The sequence below is a fragment of the Zeus faber genome (genome assembly GCF_960531495.2).
Source record: "Zeus faber genome assembly, chromosome: 20".
Taxonomy (NCBI): domain Eukaryota; kingdom Metazoa; phylum Chordata; class Actinopteri; order Zeiformes; family Zeidae; genus Zeus; species Zeus faber.
This window is the reverse complement of record NC_137207.1, coordinates 3,129,133-3,155,000: the sequence shown is the minus strand read 5'-3', so window position 1 is coordinate 3,155,000 and position 25,868 is coordinate 3,129,133. Positions and strand designations below refer to the sequence as shown.

The 25,868-nt window shown below is 41.3% G+C and overlaps 1 protein-coding gene across 1 annotated transcript in view; it reads right to left on the bottom strand.

Moving 5' to 3' along the window:
* Positions 1–421: 421 nt before the first annotated feature.
* Positions 422–25,868, bottom strand: part of arhgap22b (Rho GTPase activating protein 22b) — a gene marked incomplete at both ends in the record, with an annotated part of 47,187 nt that continues 21,740 nt past the window's right edge. The window contains 7 exons of the mRNA XM_080021686.1: positions 422–644; positions 981–2,076; positions 2,695–2,816; positions 2,934–3,007; positions 3,096–3,228; positions 6,567–6,774; positions 8,842–8,970. Coding sequence (XP_079877812.1) covers positions 422–644; positions 981–2,076; positions 2,695–2,816; positions 2,934–3,007; positions 3,096–3,228; positions 6,567–6,774; positions 8,842–8,970 — 1,985 coding nt within the window. The remainder of the gene's footprint in view (positions 645–980; positions 2,077–2,694; positions 2,817–2,933; positions 3,008–3,095; positions 3,229–6,566; positions 6,775–8,841; positions 8,971–25,868) is intronic.

Here is a 25,868-nt window from a genome sequence, read left to right as displayed (position 1 = left end):
ATCCATTCGTTCACTCTTTTACTTGGCCCTCAAATATACTGGCGGTGGCTCCTTAAGGCTGAAATGTTGATGGGATGCACGGATACCCGTTGGAATTTGGTATGTATCCAGGAGTGAAAGGGAGTACTCAGGTCTCACTCCAAGGAGGATTAGAATCATCCAGTGCAGGGTGGCACCCTTTAGTCAGGAACGTGCCAGACGGTCTGGTCTGTCTGCCTCCAATACCCTTAATTTACAATACTTCTGTCCTCACCCCTGAAATTCAGTTGCACCACCTCAAAATGGACAAATATGTTCCATGATTTTTTGGAAAGGAACGCCCTGACTTTTTTTTTGCCCTTGTCAGATCTTGTCAGAGTTTGACCTACGATGTCAGTCCCGATTAAGGCCTGAAACAAATCCAGGAGAGGCCAGGCTGGGTTTAAATATCACTAGTCCTTGGCCCCAAGGCCAGATCTCCCAAAGTGGCAAAGAAATCTTCCATTTCCTTCTCTAGAAGCCGGTTGCGATTCTCTGCGTCCTCCCTTGCCCGGTCTGAGTTTCGCAGTTTAATCTCTAGCATGCGTTGTTTTTTCCTCTCCTGCTCCATCTCCTGTTCCAGTCGCTCCATCTGGGCACACAGAGCTGCACTGGCTTCCTCAAGCCTGAGGAGGGCGACAATGAATAGAGATAAATGAGTCGTTCACAAACGCTACTTACAATGTGACAACTGAGCAAAATTGAATGTAGTACAAATATGATTGCAGTAAAGAAAGAACAATTGCTCTACAAGACAGTGTATGTGGAATATTATTTTTAAGTAAATGCACACTAAATGACCATTAGTCTTGTACAACATACAACATAGCATTGTATTCTTAAAGTATAAGTAAGAATCTATCTCTTCCTAGATCTCCAGCTTGCATATCTTGATTTTAAAATAAATTAGAAAAAAAAATAAATAAATACATCTGCATATCATGTTTAGCATAACAGCTTACTTTTTCATCCTGGCCTCGTATGCGCTCTTCTGTTTTCTCAATTCTTCCTTGAGGCCTTCTACCAGGCCATCCAGGGCTGCCGACCCTCCATCCCCGTGCTCTAAAATCACAATGGACGGCACTCCGGATGCCAAAACCGTATTACCATTCTCACTGCAGGCGGCACTGCTAAGGCACAGGTCCAGAGCCTCACTGCTGTCCTCCTGCTCATAGTTCCCGTCGGCCCCTGCCACCCCTTCCCTGCCTCTGTCGATCCCCCTCTGACTTTCTAACCACTCCCCTTTATCTCCAACACCGTGCCCAGTTCCATCACCAGCGCTGCAATTTTGGTTGGTGGCGGGATCGCTGGTGGCCAACTCCGGTACGGAGATCTCGCAGGAAGAGGTGGACCATGGCGTGCTGGCAATGCTGGGAACATTCCCCAGGCTTGAGGATGAGGAGGCCACGTTGTCGTAGGTGGACAGCCTCTGGGAGGAGCCGGTGGAGTCCCGGTCGCGCGCCGACCTCTCACTTGACGAGGTGCGTCGGTGGCCTCTTAGCGACGACAAACCATTCATCAGCCAGTTGCCGCCGCTTCCGCTACCTCCTCCGCTTCCGCTACCTCCTCCGCTTCCGCCTCCGCCACCTCCACTGGAAGACGTGCTGTTGACTTCTGCCGTACAGCCACTACCACCACCACCGCCCTGCTTGGGCTGAGGTTGGGTGCGAGGCGCTGAGGAGCTTTTGAAGGTATATTTCCAGGAAGGCAGCGCCTTGGCTTGTTTACTGGGACTGACCACCGTTTCACCCTTACCTATGGAAGTTGCCAGCTTTGGTGCAGGGTTAGGGTTTGGCGTCAGCGTGGGGGTGATGGCGGCACACAATTTGGCATCCAGGGACGAGGCACTGCTATGGAGCTCACTGTCGGGGTTGGAGGGCGGGCAGCTCTGGAGGTCCTCCTCTGAGATCCAGGCTCCAAGGCTGCGATGTTGGAGCTGCTGCCCTTGGATGGAGAGTTTGGTCTGGGGGGCCGTGGTCCCCTCTTGGTCCCTTCCTGCATACAGGCGGTGCTGCTCTCTGATGAGTATGGTCATCAGGTGTTGAACAAGTGAGGTGCCTGGAAATGAAGAGACACTATTAGATGGCCAGATTTATAGAGGTGGCCATTGCAAGGACTAACTTAGATATCTCATTTATGCCAAAGTAATATGGCAAACAACCTTTTTGGTTGTTTGCCATATTAAGGTCTGATACCAGACCTTAACGTTAAGGTCTGGTATCAGATATTCATAATAACAATACTCTGACCTAGAATATTTGTCACTCAAACTCAATGGTGGAGGGTAAACTGTACAGAGAAATAAACTGACCTTGGGCAGATCACAGCCAGACCTAAGCTAATCTATTTATTTATTTATTTATTTATGGATGGCATGGATCATGTTGGATGTGTTGGATCCTACACATGACCTGCAAATATTTTCCTCCTTAAAAACTCTCTTTGCCGTCTGCCACTGCGTTATCAAAGAACAAACTCAAATTTTGAGGTCAAAATAATTATTCCATACTAATAAGATTAGAGTGTGGACTTTCATTAGTCTCCCAAAAGTAAAACAATTGTTTAACAAACTTTGGTAATTTGTATTTGTTTGTTTTATTCTTATTTTATTTTTTATGAATAAAAACAATTGAGTGATTACTTTTACATGACTAAATTCATACACATTTTTTACACCTTCCATGATAGCTACTGGATCTTCCATCTTGGGTCGGAGGATATTTGGCCCAAATACCGTGGCAAGGTTTTGGACGCTCATTTTGTTCTCATTACAATGGGACTGAACCTCATCCAGGAACCTAAGGGATAGAAAGAATAATTCAATTAAAATCATATGGTATAAGGCATAATGTGTTTCAGCACCAGAGATACAGCATCCAATTCATTGCAGAAAAGCAAACGGCGGCGGCGCTCACTTGCATATGTACTTGAGGAGATTGTAATTAGGTAGAGGTAGAGTGTTGACTTGCTTTCCAAGCTCCTGGATGCCCTGGAGATGAAGGACATTTCAATTGTATTGCTTGGTAACAGCTTACAAAGTGCGTACACGTCGATCAAAACAGCTGCATCATGTATACCTCTTCTTCGTCTTTGGCCAACAGCTGTGCACAGTTGAGGAAGTCTTCGTATTTAGAGAAGGGAACGACCGGCTCGGGCAGCTCTCGGAGGTACAGCTTTAGCAAGGATGCTACTGTGTGGACGTCAGTGTTACTGCAGGAGCACAGAGTCAAAAGGAGTAAAAAAAAAGTAGTAAGTAGTCCACAGTAACAATATGTAATGATTTACTAGTAGCGGCATGTTGAAATATGCTATAGTATAGTACAATATGCAGGTGTATATATTATATTATATTAAACACCAATGAGACCAATGGTTAGTACCTACCAAAGGTGGTCCAAGAAAGGACAACCAGTGAACCGGCTACACAGTCATGGGTGCCCATGGGCTCATTGATATGCGTGGGGAAGAAAGTCTTGCCGGTCTGGTCTGGTCCCACAGAAGAGCTGCTGTCGCACAAATTGCTGAAATAGTTCATGCTGGCTATGATAGAAAGGTGTCAAAACACACACGCTGTGTATGAGGCTGTGTAGCCGCAGACCGGTCAGACTGCCCATGCTGACCCCTGTCCATCACCGAAAACACCTACAATGGGCATTTGAGCATCACAACTGGACCATGGAGCAATGGAGGAAGGTTGTTGGGTCTGATGAACATCATGTGGATGGCCAGGGTTGAGGTTGAGTATCTGTGGGATGTGCTGGAACAACAAGCCCGATCCGTGGGGGCACCACCTCAAAACTTACAGGACTTAAAGGATCTGCTGCTAACGTCTTGGTGCCAGAGACCACAGGACACCTTCAGAGGTCTTGTGGGGTCCATGCCTCGACGGGTCAGAGCTGTTTTGGCGGCACGAGGGGGAGCTACACAGTATTAGTGATTATTAGTGGTGGTTTTAATGTTGTGGCTGATCGGTGTATAGTATGGTAAGATAGCAGTATAGTTGTGATAATAATAGTCATTAGGAATTAGGCATTATCACTGTTATTAAACATCTATCTGCAATCTCTCTTTGGGAATTAATAAAGTATCTATCTATCTGTCTATCTGTCTAAAAATATAAAAAGTAATACAAATAGTAACAACAATAATGAATGCTAACATTCATTAGTATTCTAAAACTAATAATCAAACAGACCCAGAGACATCAACAAGGTAAGAAAGTACATAAACACACATACAGTACATGCCTAGTTTGTAATCTCAAGCCACTACAGAGCAACAAAGTCTACACTGCGTACCGGACACCACTCAAATGTACATTCTGAATAATAATGTGCTCATTTATAGTACATAGTATGATGATGTCACAAAGCGTCTTACTCTAAATCCCATTGGGCTGGACCCCTAATAATATAAATAATAATAATACGTTTAGCTGCAGGCAGCGATACACAGGTCCAGCTCAGTCGTGTTAGATACGTGTTAGATACGAGCAAGCCAAGTGCAGCTGGTACTTGATAATAAATGAATATTTGGCATTAAAAAAATATTATTTGGCCTGGCGAGCTGATACATACTGTCCATACAAAAATCCCTTTCGTCCCGTCCCGGGGAAGATCTTTGTTCGTCCCAAACACATCTTCTATTGTCCCCGGGACGATAAGACGGTGTTAAGTCTCGAGATGGTGTTAAGTCTCGGGCCCTGCTCGAGTTGTCTGTCTACGTGGGTCGTCTGTAAATGCAATGCAGTCCCAAGTGACTGGCGTAAGTCGCTGGACGGGAATGACTTCCGGGAGATGAAGCTTGGTCTTATACATATATATATGAATATATATATAACTTCGGATGACTTATAAAACTTAAATAATGTTCACCTAATAATAATAGTGGTAATAATACTAAGCAAAAATTACAAGTAATAATATACAGTGGGGCAAAAAAGTATTTAGTCAGCCACCAATTGTGCAAGTTCTCCCACTTAAAAAGATGAGAGAGGCCTGTTATTTTCATCATAGGTACACTTCGACTATGAGAGACAAAATGGGGGGAAAGAATCCAGGAAATCACATTGTCTGATTTTTAAAGAATTTATTCGCAAATGATGGTGGAAAATAAGTATTTGGTCAATAACAAAAGTTCATCTCAATACTTTGTTATATACCCTTTGTTTGCAATGACAGAGGTTTTCTGTAAGTCTTCACAAGGTTTTCACACACTGTTGCTGGTATTTTGGCCCATTCCTCCATGCAGATCTCCTCTAGAGCAGTGATGTTTTGGGGCTGTCGCTGGGCAACATGGACTTTCAACTCCCTCCAAAGATTTTCTATGGGGTTGAGATCTGGAGACTGGCTAGGCCACTCCAGGACCTTGAAATGCTTCTTACGAAGCCACTCCGTTGTTGCCCGGGCGGTGTGTTTGAGATCATTGTCATGCTGAAAGATCCAGCCCCGTTTCATCTTCAATGCCCTTGCTGATGGAAGGACATAGAAGGGCACTCAAAATCTCACGATACATGGCCCCATTCATTCTTTCCTTTACATGGATCAGTCGTCCTGGTCCCTTTGCAGAAAACCAGCCCCAAAGCATGATGTTTCCACCCGCATGCTTCACAGTAGGTATGGTGTTCTTTGGATGCAACTCAGCTTTCTTTCTCCTCCAAACACAACAAGTTGAGTTTTTACCAAAAAGTTATATTTTGGTTTCATCTGACCATATTACATTCTCCCAATCCTCTTCTGGATCATCCAAATTATATTTTATACTGATAACGAGTTCAGACAGGTGCCATTAATACAGGTAACGAGTGGAGGACAGAGGAGCCTCTTAAAGAAAAAGTTACAGGTCTGTGAAAGCCAGAAATCTTGCTTGTTTGTAGGTGACCAAATACTTATTTTACTGAGGAATTTACCAATTAATTCATTAAAAATCCTACAATGTGATTTCCTGGATTCTTTCCCCCCATTCTGTCTCTCATAGTTGAAGTGTACCTATGATGAAAATTACAGGCCTCTCTCATCTTTTTAAGTGGGAGAACTTGCACAATTGGTGGCTGACTAAATACTTTTTTGCCCCACTGTAATTGATTGTATATCTCTATATATTTCACCATTCTGTTTGTTTTTATGCTATTTGTGTTATAATGGCTATTTTATTGTTATTATTATTGTTATTGCTATTAATATTATTACAATACAATAAAAATTAAATACAACAATACAACCATACAATAAAAAAAAAAAGATTGTATTATTATTATAAACACACCCATCCATGACAAATTCCTCATATATGAAAATGTACTAGGTGGAAAAAAAAAATCATTCTGATTCTGAGAATTTACAACTGCAAAAAAAAAAAATTTAGCTCAAGGGGAGCTGCAGAGACTTCTCAACTATCTGGAGAGGAGCTGAGTAATGGAACAACGCAGCAGGAATTTGCAGAAGCTCCATCGAGTAATGACAAACACAAAATTGTATTACTATAGGCCTCAATTTTCGATTTTGTAAGTATTTGTTTTCATTCCTTGTTTCACTTTTTTTTCACCCTACCTGTCAAAGAGAGGCTTGTCCCCACAGTCGAAGGCCTCCTGAAGCTCTTTGACCAGGTTAGCCTGCCCCGGCATCCTGAAGAGACCCTCCTCATCGAGGCCCCTCTCCCGGATGAAGTCCACACACTGTTCCACCAACAGAGGAGTGAGCCGGGGGCCGAACTTCTTCTCATACTGCACCGTGTCCTCTAAGTGCTGGCCAAATATCCCTGCAGACACATGGAGGAGGGTGCAAATGTCTGTGTTTTGTTCACTGCTATTATTGAATTGAATTAAGACTCCCCATAAGCGTGGTCTTGTTTTGATGGTCCGTCAGGGCTCACTAAGTTATCCGCAAAACACAATAATTCACTTTTCAAAGACAACTGTGGAAGGGGAAATGTTTCTTTGCTTTTTAGGCTATAGGTTTTTTTTCTTCTTTTCAGAATTACTTGATGTGAGGGCGGATGGACTGACACACACTACATCTACAATACAAACTGCCTTTCTAAAATGATTAACCAAGACACAGGTTTAAGTACTTTTCCTGTGCTTGAACATGCAATGCAGTGAGTGAGTGAGTGAGTGAGTGAGTGAGGCAAACTTAATATAACATTTCTGGGCAGCCTTGAAGCAAGCTATTTGTCCAACACTAATGCAGATAGATAGATAGATAGATAGATAGATAGATTGATAAATAGATAGGACATTAAGACAGACAGACAAAGAAAGAGATAGATGGATAGATAAATAGATTGATACCGGCTGGGGGTAATCACTTCAGTCAGCTGAATTAATGTTGTCTATTTTGAGGCATCTTTATTTTGCTCATACTGTATATTTAGAACATATTCAATTTAATTATAAGATGCGAAATGGCTGCAATATGCTGACGCTTAAACTAACAAACAATTGAACACCTTTGACTCATGATCGATGGTCGGTGTAGACAAAGTGTTGAAATCAAATACTTGATGTCATGTTATTTACTTGTACCGCTGCTACTCATCAGTGTGTTACTTCACCATCATTCCCTATTAATATAGTGCCCCTTTGTACACAACACTTGGTTATCCAGCCGTCCCTCCCAGATGCCTTTGCACTGAGCCGCTGGGTTACACATTCTGGACACCCATCAAATAGTTGAGACACCAAGACTCAAGGAGACGTCAAAGGAGAAGTTGATGTTTAAAAAGGTTCCGTCTAGGTGTATAGGTGTGTCAATGGCTTTGTGTTTAAATGCACCACTCAGTGATCAGAAACGATTCTCTGGTTAAAACAAGTGTACTGGAGTTTAAGTCTCTTTTTTAAACAAAACCAAAAATATTTGAATGTAACAATGAGTCTGACTATTGTTTTTTTACTTGCTACAGTATGACCAGGCAATACTGCCACTGAGAGGGTATTGCAATGAATAGCAGTAACAATTACAATATTTTACTTAGCGTTGCCCTGCAATAGACAGCAAGATACTCTTCTGTGTTGTGGATTCCATACGCCAAAAGCAACAACTTATGTCGAATGCTGGCCACTGAACCAACATGGAGATTTTTCTTTACGAAGTGTGTTAAAATATACAATGAAGTGATATGATCAGATATGGTTGACTGGACCCAATGCTGCTAGGTTGTCCATGAGCCCAGTGAGCCAACCAAACAAATTTCAATCAAATGGAGCTTTAGCGAAAATTCAGACAGGAAGACTTCTTCTTAACGTTGCCTAGTGCCAGCCGACTGTTTGCCATAGATCATCGACGGTCGGCTGTTTATCTTCACAGATTGAATCAAGTGGCCCTAGCTGGTTGAAGAACAAGATTAGGCCCTTCCCCAGACAATCTCAACCGATGGCTGAGAATGTTTTCAGAGGACAGAAACGCTTCTCCCCTTCCAGATCACCCTGCATCTCAACTAAACAGAAAGTGGGAAAGGTCAACCGCCCTGCCCTGCGAGCGTGCATACATGAGGCTTCTACTACGAACAGAAAGATGAGGTATCGTATTTCTGCTTCATCCCATACACTTCCCCGGTCACTGCCTTCTATCACTTTTCTGTTTTCATTTCATAGTACTACCACCTGCTGTGTTCATTCCGTCCTACCATGTGTTGTGTTAAGTCAGTCCTACCAAATGCTGTGTTCATTCCGTCCTACCATGTGCGGTGTTCATCCTGTTCTACTACATGATGTGTTCACTCCTAAAGTCCTACAATGTGCATTTCAAGAAAGAAGTGATCTTTAACATTATTTCATTAAGATACTGTGTGACCAATACAGGTCATGTGTGGTACTTCCAGGTTTACCTCCTCCAAACGGTGCCCAGATGACCCGCCTTATAGCCTTGACCCAGTCATCCATGTCCGTCTGGGAGTTGGCCATGAGCAGGAAGGCTTCATGGCTGATGGCTGCTCTGTCTTTCTCCCCTGTTCCACCTGCAAGGCAGAGAGCCAAGAAAGAAGGGACAGAAGAGGAGGGAAGGAGGTGGACAGTGAAGTAATGCACGAGGACAAAGAAAAGTGAGGCGCACTGTCATAAAATGAAGAGGTTCCGATGTGCAGTCTCATGCAACACATATAGGTGTTGACGCCTGACACACAATTTTTTTTTCTGGTTAGGATATCAAGCCTGAAACATCTAACAATCTAACGGGGAAGAGAAAACATCAAGGCATGTATCAGTCTGGCTTATTTTACTGAGTGATTTTTTTTTTTATGTCAGAGATCAACCCTCGAACTTCCATTCTGTCTAGTTAAACAAACAATGACTGAGACCCTTGTCAATGCTTCCATAGGGTTGTGTCAGTCATAGGAAATCACAGAAGAAAAACTCTGCTCATCTAGCCTGAAGCAGCTGCTATATGGTTCCTTCCTAATGTATTTTCTTTATTGTGTAACACCTAACTGTTTTTAAAGTTATTTTTTAGGATTAAAAATCTTTGATGAGGGAAAATACCCTCTGTAACACCTAACTGTTTTTAAAAGTTACAAATACCCTAGAGACCTAGAGATTAAAGAGGACTTTATTATTAGACTTTTTTAGTGGGACTCCTTGGTACCGCGCCGGACTGGCAGATGAAGCCGACCTGGGGAAGCAGCTCAGATTCCCAGAGCACATCGTGGAAACCACCCTGAGACCAGACATAGTTCTGTTCTCAGATTCAACAAAGCAGGTGGTTCTTCTGGAGCTGACAGTCCCCTGGGAGGAGCGTATGGAAGAGGCCAATGAGAAGAAGCGTGCCAAGTATGGCGACTTCAAGGTGGGCTATAGAGGCTTCGCAGCACGATCTCTCTGCAAAGCATACAGCCTGCTTGGCATCAGGGCACGGAAGAGAAAGGCCATCGAAACTACAACAGAGGCAGCTGAGAAGGCCTCTAGATGGCTGTGGATCAAGAGGGGTGATCCGTGGGCACATGCTACATAGACACAAGTCGGGACTTGATCAATCCCAGCTGGGTCGCCTGGGTAAGTGTGTATGATGTTGAAAGACCCGAAACACCCAATGACCCCAGGTTCCATCACTGATGATGTGTCTAGGTGCATCAATAGATGTATATTTAACTACAAACTTGCTTTCATACCAGACTCCTCATCATTACTGTGTCCTTGTGTTTTTATTTTTTTTATTTGCTGCCCATTTTCTATTGACATTGTTTCTCGTTCCCATCCATAGTTGAGGAACCACTGTGATATAAGGCCTTTAGCAACTAGGTGGTGCAGTTGTTCCACAGACTTAATAAACATTCGGTCATGTGACAGTAATCCCACCTAGATGGACTTGGGATATATCAAATTTTTTTCCCTGCTTCTAGAATGTCTATTATGGATTTAGTTGTGATCCTTTAAATAATCGGCACTGAATCCAACTTTCCCCCCTAAATCATAATTCATATTTGGAACCATTATATTTTCTCTCATTCTCCTAGGTCAATAATTTAGAGCAAATGCCGAGTTCCTCATGATTGACTTTTCTTTGAGTCATTTGGCTGTGAGGAAGGAATCCAAATATATACAGGGGTGCTAAGCCCACTTGCTAAGCCAAGTGCCATTGTCAACCAGCTCTGCAAATTCACACTGTAATGCTGAAACAACCACACACACACGCACCCACGCACGCACGCACGCACACACACACAAACAGGCTTGTATGAGAAGCATACAGTGATACAAATTACATGACTGACAGTGGCTTTAGAAAGCGTATACTTGGCTCTTTGTGGGGTCTTGCACACTCAAAAAATGGGATTTCACTGAATAATGTGTGTGTGTGTGTGTGTGTGTGGGGGGAGTCCTTCTGGGTATTACTTAAGTGTTTTTTTAATTGAACACACGTATTTAGTGCAAAAACAAGCCTCTGAACTCCCTCCAGGTGTAGGATTGCTGATATGTCGCTAATCCCTCAGCAACAGTCTGTAAACCACTTTCATTGGGCTGAATATTTTTAGTATGAAAGGTGCTACATACATACAAATAAAGTTTGTCATTATTAAGTCAATCCAATTTGGTCGTCTTTATGACGCATCAGAAGATACGCGTGACCTACAATTTCCTCGTAGGAGACATGACATATCTGAGAGAGTTGTGACTTTGGACTTATTTCATAAATTATAAATGAAATTATATTATACTGGCTGTATGCTTATTTCCATTTAACTTAAATTCATGATATTCAATCTCAATTCAACTACGGTGGCTCGAATGAGGTGGTAGATACTGTATCTATAATGCAATAGCTACCGCTGTGGATGCCAACGGGTTTGCAATCTATGGCCACAGGAAAAGGCAGTTTTCACTCAGAATTAATAACCTGGGGGCCCAATTTTTTACATTATTTCCATTCATAAGTCGTAGGGGTGACACATAGAACATCCACAGTGCTTCTCAGCGTTCTGTGTAAGCCGGTAAGCCACTGGTGTCATCCTAGGTGCCTGGGATGGAAGAAACGACAGGGAGCCTGAGGTGAAAGACCACACAGTTTGGCGGGACGTGGGTGACTTCTTTGTTTCATAACGTCTTAGCAGAGTCTAACATTTCAAACACTGTGACCATTTCGGTTTGTCACAAGTAGAGGACGACAGAAGCAAAAAAAGCTTTTGTTTATTTTTTTGAACAGACATTTCCACCAATAGAAAGAAGACTCTTCTGCCTTTGACTGCCTTTGATAATGGGTTTAATAATCAGCTTATAGAGCGAATGATTTTTACAATAAATTCACAACTTGGCCGTGTAGAGATGGATTTATATCTATCGATGAACAGCCCTTCAAGTTGGCCATTGAGTGGCTTGCGTGCAAATGTATCCTGGTATGTGTAGTTGCTATGGGACAAGCTAGACCAGTGTTTCCCAATGATTTTTCTTCCATGGCAAGCTTTTAACAATGACATAAATCCCACGGTTCACCACTTTTAACAACTAAAAAGATCAGAAACATGTATAACTGTGCTTGTTATTATGGTTTACTAATAGTGATGCAAGAACCGCAAACTATTTGTTTGTAGCGTCCACTCTTTTGAATGACTCGAACGTCAGGAGCCACTCCTGCAAAAGAGTTTCCAAACGGAAAAGAATTACTGAGGAATAAATTATAGTCCAAGGACGGACAGGCCAATGCATTTGTCATAATTCATATTCAATGTGACTGATTTACTCTTTGCATTCAACCAAAGTAACATTTTTGACAGAATTAAGTGATTCTTGTGAGAATTCCATTCACAACTCAGAGCCAAACCGACTCTTCTGACTCTCATTCACCTTTCAGGGAGTCCTCCCTCGCTCACCGTGCTTTAGAACAACTGAATCACACGAACAAAGAGTCAGAAAAATCGAACTACTCTTTGCCTTGCGATTTTGATCTTGCAACTAAAGAGCTAAGTTCCATTGTCTTTTTTTTTTAGTACCTAGCCTTTTTTTTTCCTCCACAAATTTCAGACGATTTAAGACATTTTAATGGCACTTGCACTGCACACATGCACTCTGTTCCATGCACTTATGGAATGGTTTAACAAAATATAAGGGCAACTCAATAAAGAATAAACAGAAAATGTGAAAATATAGGCATATTAGAAGTTCAGGATAATCAGTCGAGTTCAGGTTTCTTCAGTCTGATTTAGTTGAGTTTATGTGGACTGCCAGGTGCTCCGCTTTCCGCATAGGGGCGTCCTCTCGCGTGCATGACGTCGAAGTTCACGCGCCTGGCTCGCATCTCCAGGGTTAGTTAGGATGCTTGCCAGGAGTGCGTCTCGCGCTTCACATATTGAATGATGATGTCACAAATTGCTCCGCTTGGTGGATTTGGATGATGATGTCACAAAGCGCCCCAACTACACGGAGCGGATCGCTGTTCGCAATATTACACGTGGCACGGGTCCAAATTGCACCAAATTTCGACACTGCACGTCCTTGGGTCCCCAGTAATTCACCCGGCAAGTGCGAAGTCGATCGGATGAATGGTTGTTGAGATAATCAAAGGATATACATACAACATACGTATAGACGGACAGACAGAGATTCCTAGAATTATGAATATATATTATTTTAGACTATTGTATGTACATTAACACACTCTCATACATCCTCAAAGAGCGCGACAGAAGGTTGCAATGTGTTGTTATTGTATTTTTTTTAATCTTTAGTTGAAGACTGCAAGAGAAAGAAAAAGAGAGGAGGAGTGGTGGGTAATATTGCATATATTAATATATTATATGTTATATTTTATAAACAAATGTAAATAAGTATAAAAAAATAACTGTCACTTAAAAATAAATATATTTGCAAACATCTGAAAAAATAATGCAGTTATGTTGCTTCGGGTGAATCGACAGCTCTTTGGCGATTGAGTGTTCAGAAGCGATAAAATTGTACGGTTACCTTGAAGATGTTCTTTCTTCAGCTTCTCTGACTTGCAGCATGCCAGCCCCATGTCTGGGCTGGGGGTCTCTTAAGGCTAATGGTAGATTCTATCAATCACAGCAAGTCTGTTTTTAGAGTAGATCCAGGCGGGAAAAGGGACCAGTGAGGCATGTTCCAAATGAAAAGCGGTTACGGCAAGTCCCTCATTGCTCGTTCCTCCCTCGTTCAACCCTCGTTCATTCATCCTCGATTAGTCCATTCAACAGCGTGGGCAGCAGCTCCCTTTCCACAGCTCCCCTGGGGAGCAGCAAATCCCTCTGTGAGAGCACCCTCTCTCTCCCTCTCTCTCTCCTTCCCCCTCTGTCTCTCTCATCTCTCTGTATCTCTTTCTCTGACTATCCCCCTCTTTCTCTTTGTCTCTATATCTTTGCCAAACAAACTTGTACACGCACACAAACACAGGCAGACACACAAACACAGACATGTGTGCACATACATACACAAACACACACACGCACACACACACACACACACACACACATCCAGACACACAGACATTTGTGCGCACACACAAACACATGTATATGAACACACACACAGACACACACACACACACACACACACACACACACACACACACACACACGCACACACACACACACACACACACACACGCTAATCAATAAAAGCTTTTCAAGTTGGTCAGACTTTGGATAGTTCTCAAGTCTGCTGTAAGCCAATAACGATTACAGGTATTGATCGGCTGTATTGTGAAGCCAGGGAGCATAGGTCGCGTTTTTAACGTTTATTTCTATATCTTCCGAGTTCAGGCTTTGCTTTCTCTAAATTAATTTGAAGATATTACCAGTAAGTCCAGACTTTGTCGACTAAGGTTAAGCCAAACCATGAGACTTTCAGCTTTTCAAATACAGTACAAGTGAGATAGTTATTATTCAAATTAATTGGTAACTTCGGGATTAGATAAAATGTTTAATTCCATCATCAAAGTAGGGATGAATACGTTTATATGCACATTTGTCCAAACAGAACCGCAGGTGTATTTATAATTTACTGGTTCCATGTATTCATGGAGGCAAATGCACACAATCGCAATATTTCTGAATTAAATAGCCCTGACACAAGTGTTTATGTTTGTAAATACCGAAAAAAATTACAATACTCTGTTATAGGCTATTACTTCATAGGCTATGACTGTAAATAATTTGGCTTCAGTCATATTGGTGATATCGACAGACACGACCCTTAGTGAAGTATGTGAATGAAAAGTGATCTTTTCGATTATTGTTGAGCGTCTCCAACTTTGACCACCATCCATTTGGGTTTGCTGTCACAACAAATTCTCTCTGTATGCATGCACATGTATGTGTATTTACTTAAAGCAGTGTTTTTCAAGCGTGCTCGACAGGTGTGCCGCGAAATTTCTTTCTGTTGCAAGACCAAAATTGGCTGGCTCAAAACAAGGCTGTACTAATTCATCCGATTCATCAGTTGCAGACAGAAAAGCAACTCAACAAAAAGCAAAGCAACCGTCAGTAAATATTTTCGGTTTGTGAAGTCGACTCACTTGGTGCAGTGGCTCCTGACTCCCGAGTCATTTAAAAGATTTGTTTGTGCATCACTGACTATTAGTAGGCCATAATAATAAGCACAGTTTTACATGTTTCTGACATTTTAAGTGGTTAAAAGGATATTGTAAAAAAGTGTGCAGAGGAAGAAAAAAGGAAACACTGAGGAAACACTGAGTTAAAGGATAAGTTTGCAATGTTATGAAGGGTTGTAAATGATGGGAACCAACATTTTAGGGTTAAAAATTGCGAGCCTATCCTTTCGAGTCATATCAGAAGAAGCATGCATATGTATGGGGTTGAGGGTTCGCAAGTAGGTGAAAAAGGAAATGCTTTCATACATTACTGTCCAGAACTGTTTTTTGCTAGAGTGTCACCATTAAAAGTCTTCTGACCCAACAGCTCAAATAATTTTCACTCAGTGGTGTAGTGGTGCGTATATGCAAGTTTATTCATGCGGCACCCACCTCTGGGCAGGGGAATTTACTATATACCCACCCCCAGTACGTAACAGAGATACGTAACAGTGTCCATAAAACGGCACGAATAGTAGAGAAAATCTGCCAAAAGTTCAGACAAAGAGCTTTCACATTGTACCACCGTCATGTTGATAATTGTTGTTCAAAAGTGGTATTTAAAGTATGAATTCATGAAGATGCTGAAGTTAGAAGTCAATTCACAGCGTCTGATGTTATGGTACGTTCAAAAAAAACATTTTTGGTAACATGTCTCTGTCAGTCCTAACTGGTGTTTGGCTGAACTTCAATAAAAATACAGTGGAACCTCGCATTACGAGTGTACAAGTTAACGAGTAATTTGTTCTACGAACCGAGGCTCGTGAAAATTGTTGTCTTGTTTTACGAGTGGAAATCCACATTACGAGCAAGGTTTCTTACAGGGACCGCTAGGCTCGCACACGCTCTCCCGACAAGCGTGGCCACCGCTCGCTCAATTTACGCGGATATCTCGTTGTGGACGCATCCCTATTGTGTTTTCCCAGTGTTTTTCTTTTAGTTTTGTGCGTTTTTTGCTTGAAAAACATGAAAAAGAAACGCGTGTAGTGTAACTACACCTTTTCTGTTTTAAAACCCATAAAAAATGATTTTTGGGTGGTTTTTGGGACTTGGAACGTATTAATTGTATTTCAATTAATTTTAATGGGGAAAATTCATTTGTAAAACAAGCATATTGTTAAATGAGCTCGGTCATGGAAGGAATTAAACTCGTAATGCGAGGTTCCACTGTATATGATTAATTTACAATACAATTAACACACAAAAAATTGTGTTATTGTATTGTAATAAAGATCATTTAAAACCCTCTATCCACTTAGTGGATTTCAGTTTTTTCTACACACAGACCACTTAGGACCAGGTCTAAATCAAAAACGACTGTGCTTATAGTAATCAGACCTGGTCTAGATTAGAAGAAGAAGCCTAAACAGCATTTAAAACCCATTATTGTTATTTGTGAATGTTTGGCCGTGTTCAGGCTACTACTGGTTTATTTCAATGCTGGGTGTGTTCATTAATCAAACCTGGCACAGTTTCTCGGGAGCTCGGTGGAATGAATTGTTTGTGCTGTTTAACATGTTAAGATGTCTATCTTCCTACAACGTTTCAGAATTTACACACCTCTTAAACCTTTAAACCATTACACCAACTAACTATGAATGTGGAAGTGTTGCCTAAATGCTGTGTAAAATGAAAAAATAAACAAAAACAAAATGTGGTTGAAATGCACTTAAGAACAATTAGGTTTCTTTTTATTAGCCTTGTACTGGCTACCTTTTGATCACTTATGAATGGAGTAGAGAGCAAGTGCAAGCATGGGTGCACATAGTTTGAATTGTGTTTTATTCAAGTATGTTTTCCTTGCACTGCATTCTCTGTCTGGTTGTAAGAATAAATAATGTAATGCTATTTAAAATTACTTTTAGGAGGATTTAAATGTATATTTTATACAACACAGTCAATTAATTCTATTATATAATTATAGGACCCAGAATAGCAATTGTGGCGCCTCCCCTTGCGGCTGCCTGCGCGAGCACCTTGTGTCGATTACGCACATTTTGGTATTTTTTTGTATTTTTAGAGCTTATTGTGCGTAATCACCGGGTGTCATGACATTTCACTGCATATATGTATGACCGTATGTGTATGTATGTGACAAATAATCTCTTGAACTTGAACTTGAACTTGAACGTAGGGATGGAAGCCACAGTATACCCATCGACCAAGACATCACTACACACACCACTACACTGCTGTCACACATTTCTGGTGTGTCACTGTTACGCAAGTCTACAACAACGTTCCTCCTGTAATAAGGATGGTATTGAGCTATAGTTGGAAGCGTGAGCGCAAACAAATTGACTAAATAGCTTATAACCTAATTTTATTTATTTTGTAAGACAGTATTTTATTGCAGACCTTCCTCAGAGCTTTAATTATAAACAAATACATTTACGCAGGGATTCTGCTTATTCAGATGCAATAAGACTTGGCAAATGCATATTGATAATTCATTGCTGAGAAGGAACGATTGATGAATCACCGTATTGATACTAACCCCCTTATAGAGTGGAGCACGAATACTTTCCACAGGGTTTCCACAACAGGTACTAACTAAGAAGTGAGAAAAGTCAGGCCCAAACGCCGTCGGGGTTGGAGGTTCTGATGCCTGTGCAAACGCGCAAATCGTAAAGCAAGGCACTTGCACTGCCTGACTTGTGGGTGCTGTGGCCACTGATTGGCTTTTTTCCTTTGTCGATTCCAGGGCAGAAAACAGCACATGCTGGCCAACATTACACGGAGGGGAGGAAAAAGTTTGTCTGGGGTGCACAGGCTGTGTGTGTGTGTGTGTGTGTGTGTGTGTGTGTGTGTGTGTGTGTGTGTGTGTGTGTGTGTGTGTGTGTGTGTGTGTGCATCCCAAACATCTACTCCAAAATAAAGAGTTAGCTTAAGTGCTCATGTTTGCACAGGCGTGACTGTCTGTATGTGTGTGTGTGTGTGTGTGTGTGTGCACCTTCACACATAATACTCTTCCCATACTGTTCTCCAGATGGATTAATGGTTTTACACTAACACAAAAGGGCCGCTTAGCCTCGAGGTGGCCCTGAAATACAAAGAGGATTGAAAATTTGCAGATTGCAAATTGTTTTAGTTTGGGTGTGCTGTTCAGATTCACCTACACAGACTGATCTGTTGTACAAGAGCTGTGATTCACAACTTTTCCCGCTCTTTTCAGACATTACAAGGACTGCAAATTTATCGAACGCCTTTACCGTTTTTAATAACAAAGTACGTGTCTGGTTATTTGTTTGACGTATGATATGATTTAACTTTTGATGAAAAAACTTTTAATCCCTACCTCACGTTAGACATTTTACCTCAAGAAAATGAGCCATTTGTAAAGTCCTCCAAGAGCCGCAACACCGAGGAGGAATTCTGAGGCCCTACCAAACGTCACGACGTCTGCCTTCCTTTTATTTCCAGGTTTTCGAGATTTGAAGCCACGGGGCAAATTTAATGAATAAAGTGTTATAAATGACAGGAACAAACATTTAAGCAAGGCCTGGATTGAAAATCTATCCATATATCTATCCTTCTAATGTTTAGGTCAGCCATTCCCAAACTTAAGAATGCCACAGTCCAATTTGAAATGTGAAAATCTTCTGCGGTCCACCCAGACTTTTAATCACAACCCAATGACGAGATATTGGATATGACCCCGATCAGAAATACGTCAGATGAATGAAGAATAACACGTTTAAATCGCATGGCTTTGTTTTATTAGTTATGATTACTTTAATTTACTTAAATGTAAATATTTAATCAAAAATATTTTATGGTAATTTCTAATTTACAAAATTGAAAATTAAAAAGTTTTTATTTATTTATTGTAAATGACCTCTCGCAGCCCACCTGCGGTACCGTCACGGCCCCAGTGAGGCCACAGCCCACACTTTGGGAAACACTGCTATATGTAAGGGGATGTGTAAACTTTTAAAATGTTTTAAGCAAGTGGCTCCTTCTGCTTTCAATCACGTAGCAAGGTCACATGTCTCCTGTTTGAAGGACACAAGCGCAATTACAGCTAGAACGGAGGCCTCCTGGAAGTGGGAGGAGAAGCCAGCGGCTACATCGTCACATACAACACAACACCCCTCGCAGCACCAACTAGGGCCAACAACTCTGACCTTCTGCGCGTCTATTGATCAATACTCACTTATCTGAAAGCATTTTGCCTTTATATCGCCAGCTGTACCTTTCAATGCGCCCCCCCCCCCCCCCAAAAAAAAAACCCTCAGCCCCCACCCATTTTCTGTAGCAGTCAGTAGTAGTGAGTTAAACTACCACCACACTGTGCTATTATATCGTTAAATGATTATATCTAAGGGGCTCAAATATCGATTTCCAAAAATAGGCATTAATCTCTAAGTTTCAAACATGGGCAAATTTCTACTCAATAAATCATGTTGTTCCTCCCACCCGCCAAAAAGAGAAACCTTGAGGGACTTTTACTTTGCATGCACAATGAACCCGTTTGCTGCATGTGTGTCATACAAAGGTTTCTGTCATCAGGAAGATAAGACAGACACATTATTTAACCCTGGAGCGAAATTGACACAGCTCATATAAAAAAATAAGCAGTAAGAAAAAGTTATAAAAAAATTAACTCAACAATCAAAACAACCCTAGAATAACCTAATAAAAATAATAATCAAGTATGAACAGGAATAAAAATAAAAATAAACCTACAAATAAATAATGGACAGAAGAATTTGGCAATAAAATAAACCTAAAAATTAAACAAGAAACAGGAAAGAAATACAAGAAACCTTTGAGATTACTAGAACATAAACAATAAAAATAAACCTTAAAATAACAAAAAAAAATATATAATTTATTTTTTAATAAATACAATTTTCTATATAAAAAAGTCAACATAAAATAAACCTAAAAGTTGGCTAGAAGGTCCAAACATTTGACAATATGCATAAACCTAAAAATGACAAATAAAACAGAACCTGAAATAACCCCAACCATATGACTGTAGGAAATACCGTTCACATGATTCTCCAAGCAGTATAAACGATTTATATGAATATGGCATTTCCAAAAAGTTTTTAACGTTCACCCCTTCAGGGTATCGAATTCCCAAAATGATTGTATTCCCTATGCATGGGAATTTTTCTCTAACCTACTAGATGTACGATAATTATCGGAATCGTAAGACAGTTTTAACCAATGTACAATATGGGATCAATAATTACAAAAAAGCCCAAAAGTACTATAATTTTTCCATTTCAATGAATCCACAGTGACCTTGTTTGTGATTTGTTTGAGAGCAACGGGGAATTTGCTGTATATGTATGTGACAAATAAACCTCTTGAATCTTGAATCTTCCAATTGCTGATTCAAGATCAGGGGATTCACCCATAGCTTAAGTAAGAATGCAGCAGAGTACCTGATCCTGGATCTACACCAATCAGTGTAATTACTACACCAAATCACAGCCTAGAACCAAGATCACGTGTAAATTTGCTGGATTGTGATTGGATAGCACAATGCCACAGGACAGCTCCTATTGCTGATGCATATGTATTCAGAGCAGTGTGAATATAGCCTTGTAACGGTGCTTAATGACATTGTTTTGCCATTCAGTTTCAGGATCGTTTTTTGTTAAAATCCGATCATTTCAAAGTCGCAGTACGATATAGCTAGATAAAAAAAAAAAGAAAAACGGAATCATTACCTGTAGCTGCAAATTCACTCATTTTTAGCTCTTAGCGAATCTACGATTGAACCCATAGTTTATGATGGCGTGTAATGCAATCCACTGTGTAAACCTGATGGTCATTGCAGAGCTTCCCCTGGTCTAAGCTGATTATAGAGCAGCAGTTGAGGAAAAGAGAAGGGAAACGTCGTGCGACTCTCTTCAGGGGAGTCTAATACCTTGTAAATGTGAAACTCTCAAGGGCTTCGGGGGGAAAAGGGCATTAAGCAAAGGTTTTGTAAATGTCCAGGGCTCCTTCCCCTCCATTGTGGGATCTCAGCCCTCTATTGTCCCTCCTCCACATTTGTTAAGAAGTGTAATTGTTGCTTTTTTTTGTCTTGGTCTCTTTTTTTAGAACATTTTAAATCGTTCTCCTCTATGGTTCCTTACTCCAGTTCAGACAATTTAGGTCTGATCTGATCCCCAGCCAGGGGCCATCTCTCTGTTTATAAAAGACATTTTGGTTAAAATGAGGAAGTTGGCAAACATTTAGGGGGATAATAATTTTTAATAATAATTAATTTAGCTGCAGGCAGCGATACACAGGGTCCAGTTTATCATGTATCATGTTAGGTATGGTAATGTAAGTAATGTCTCTCAAGACAATTTTGACAATTATGATCGTTCCTGGATCATGCAGTGAGGACACAAAAGAAAGGAACGATTCCTCCAAAGGTTCTTAGAACTTTCCGCATTGCAAAAACGCCTTCTATGAGGAATTATAGTTTTTGGGGTTTTGTGAAACATTCCGGCAACTACTTTTGTGTGTGCGCTACTTCGTTGAATCAAATTGGATTACAGATTTCGGATTGTTTGCACTGTGATATCCCTACTATTTCCTGGCTTTGACCCTTGCCTGAACTGTCTCTTTGGATTTTGGAACATGGACTCTGGCTTGGCTAGTGATCTGCTAACGCTAGTTAGCCTATTAGCTTAGCATATTGATAACTATGCCGGCATCCATGCCTACCTCCACGGATTGTGGGAACTGTTTGGGCCTGGTAGACAGATTCAGTGCAAACAGTCTTCAAAGACATCCACAGCCTGCGTGAGGAAGTGAAGAATTATGAACTGTTTGTGTGTCTGACCTCCATCGCTAGCGCTCAGGCTAAGCACATCTCCCGCTCCATGTCCTCCGCTGTGATCGGACCGGACTTAAGACTCCACTCTTCCATGGCCCGGATCCATTCTCACTGAGGGAGAGTCGGATCCATCTGACGCCCCGCCGGCTGTGATAGAAGAGCCATGGCCCATGACCTGCTCTACCCCAGAGTCCTGGACCCTGGCGTCGTCGTGTGTCTATGCCGGAAACTCTCCGGCTGGAGAACAGATTCCAAGCCCTGGAGCCCACAGTCGATGCCAGGGATATGCGGGAATTCCCCCCTTTGGTGGGGGGGGGCTCACAGTCCACCGTGGCATCGAGGGCACCAAGACGGTCTCTATTGCCGCCGGCCTCATCTCCACTGCCGCCAGACTATCCATCGCCTGCCCAGGCCTGACAATCAAATAGACCCAGATGCTCAACACTTCATTAGCCTATTGGAGGCATTTGAACTCACTCAGCATGTTTCTGGACCCACCCACAATAAGGGGTATACTATTTCAGATCACTATTGCATATTCTTTGACGTGTCTGCTCTTCCTGTACAACAGAGGGGTACCCGAACAGTTAAAAAAACATGTCATTAACAATAATACCATTGAAACCTTTAAGAGAATTGTAAATGAGTTACCGCTGTTCATGGCATCATCAACTGAGGATCCTGTGAACAACTTCAACTCCAAAATACAAAATATCATTGATAAGATTTCACCTGTTAAAACTAAAAACAAAGAAAAACAAAAAGCCGCCTGGAGAAATGGAACAGTTGTTAGGCAGCTTAAGAGAGTGTTGCAAGCAGAATGAAAATGGAGAAAGACAAAACTTCAGGTTCATCATGAAATTTACAAGGATAGACTCATGTGATACAATATAGAAATTAAACAGGCCAGACAGTCTTTCTTCTCGAAAATAATTAATGAAAACCTCAACAATAGTGAAGTGTTCTTCTCCACTGTTGATTGACTTACTAATCAACCATCTACAACCCCGTCAGAGATCTCCACTAAAAAATGTGAGGAGTTTACTACATTCTTCAGTAACAAAATTATAGCTATCAGACAGAATATTAGTGCCTCAACATCCAGAAATGAACCTACCCTTCAATTTTCCAGTAATATGACTGCTGCCATGTCTCACTTCGTCCCCTTAGACATAAAAAGACTGGACGATGTTGTTGGTCAGCTCAGGTCCTCCACCTGCTGCCTGGACCCCCTCCCTACCACATTTTTTAAAACAGTTTTTAACTGCCTAGCACATGAAGTATTAGAAATTTTAAACGGCTCTCTTCAATCAGGTATATTTCCTGCAGCATTTAAAACGGCTGTCAGTAAACCACTCCTGAAGAAGAGCAATCTCGATGCAACAGTTATTGCCAACTAAAGGCCCATTTCCAACCTGCCGTTCCTCAGCAAAATACTTGAAAAAACAGTTTACCTTCATCTTAACAACTATCGAACCTCAAACAGCCTTTTAGACATCTATCAATCTGGCTTTCGACCTCACCACAGCACAGAAACAGCACTTGTAAAAGTTCTGAACAATCTACACATAAACACTGATGCAAAAAAACAATCTGTTCTTCTGCTCCTGGATCTCAGTGTTGCCTTCGACACTGTTGACCATCAGATTTTATTTGCGAGATTACAAAAATGGGTCAGCCTATCTGGCCCGGTTCTAAGTTGGTTCAAAACCTACCTACAGGACAGGCAGTTCTTTGTGTCCATTGGAGATTTTGTGTTGAACAAAGTGGCTATTGTATGTGGAGTGCCCCAAGGTTCGATTCTGGGCCCATTACTGTTTAACCTCTATATGCTTCCACTTGCAAATATTGTAAAGAAACACAAAATAAATTACCAAAATTATGCAGATGATTCACAACTGTACATATCCCTATCTCCTGATGACCTACTCCCCATACACTCCCTCACTCAGTGTATTAATGATATTAATGCATGGATGTCACAGAACTTTTTACAACTAAACAAAGACAAAACAGAAAAACTCATCTTTGGTGCAAAGGCTCAAAGACAGAAAATTGCAGCTCATCTTAGTTTTCTGTCCCTGGAGAGCAAGGATGAAGCCAAAAATTTGGGTGTAATCATAGACAGCGATCTAAATTTTAAGAGCCATATCAATAACATCACAAAATCAGCCTTCTACAATCTAAAAAACATTTAAAAATTAAGAGGCTTCCTGTCAAAAGCAGACTCTGAAAAATGTATCCATGCACTCATAACGAGTAGATTGGACTACTGTAATGCCCTGTTCACCGGCCTCCCGAAATCAGCTGTGCAGCGACTACAATTAATCCAAAATGTGTCTGCACACGTGGGATAAAAAAGTTTGAACACATCGCACCTGTTTGTAGATCTCTACATTGGCTCCCTGTCAAAACTAGAATTGATTTTAAGATTATGCTACTTGTATATAAAGCTATAAATGACCTTGCACCTCAGTATATAAAATAAATGTTAATTATACACAAAGCAGCAATAACTCTCAGGTCCACAGGCAGTGGTCTTTTAACTATTCCTCCTACCAACTATAAAGCAGGGGAGGCTGCCTTCTGTATCTATGCCCTGAGTAAATGAAACACCCTGCTGAGGGACCTGAGAGAGGCCCCCACACTGAACACTTTTAAAAGCAGGTTCAAAACCTGTTCACTACAGTCTATGACTGACTTGACGTGTGTGTGTGTGTGTGTGTGTGTGTGTGTGTGTGTGTGTGTGTGTGTGTGTGTGTGTGTTTGGGTTTCTGCTGTTGCTGCTGCTTTTGTTTTCTGTTGTTGTTTCTGTTGTTAATGCTAGCTTTGCTGCTGCTGTTGTTGCGGTTTCTATTGTTTCTGCTGCTGTTGTTGTTTCTGTTGCTGTTGTTGTTGTTGTTGTTGTTTCTGTTGTGAGATTACAGTGAGAGGATCATAAGAAGTGTGTTTTCAGAGCGAGAGAGTCAAAAGGCTCTCCCTCCCAATGTGTGAATGAAAACTTGATCCGTAATATAGGGACGCTAATTAAAAGCACCGTGACTGGATTGAGACGAGATGGTGCACACTGTTGAAATTTCCGGTGAGGGCTACCACTTCCGGTTCCGGTGACGTCCTTGTGTGTGTGTTTCTTCGTTGAATCTTTTCCCAACTTTAACTTTATCTTGAACATTATCACTAAACTTAACCATCTGTTACCTAATACCTTAACTTAACCATCTCGAACATTATACCAAAACATAACCATCTCTAAACATATACCTAAAATTAACCATCTCTAACCTTATACCTTAACTTAAAAATCTCTAACCTTATACCTCAACTTAACCACCTCTAACATCTCTAACCTGAGTGACTTCTCCGGTTCCGGTGAGAGCTACCACTTCCAGTTCCGGTGACGTCTTTGCGTGTGCGTTTCTGTTTTTGCTGTTGTTTTTGTTGTTGTTGCTGCTGGTGTTGATGTTGCTGCTGCTGTTGTTGTTGTTTCTGTGGCTGCTGCTGCTGTTTCTGTTGCTGTTGTTTCTGTTGTGAGATTACAGTGAGAGGATCATAAGAAGGGTGTGTTTTCGGAGAGAGAGGGTCAAAAGGATCTCCCTCCCGAGGTCTGAATGAAAACTTGACCAATAATTTTGGGATGCTAATTAAAGCACCGTGACTGGATTGAGATGAGATGGTGCACACTGTTGAAATTTCCGTTTCTGGTGAGGGCTACCACTTCCGGTTCTGGTGACATCTTTGTATGTTTGTTACTTCTTGAATCGTTTCCCAACTTTACCTGATTGGGATTAGGGAATTCAGATTTTTCGCACTGAGATATCCTTGCTATTTCATGGCTCTCCCGGTCTGTGCTGCTGCTGTTCGAGTTGTTGTTTCGGTTTTGCTGCCGTTTTTATTGCTGCTATTGTTGCTGCTGGAGTTGTCGCTGCTACTGGTGTTGTTGCTGCTGCTAACCTTATGCCTAAACTTAACCGTTGCTTATCTTATCCCTTAACTTAACCATCTTGAACATTATACCTAAACAAAACCATCTTGAA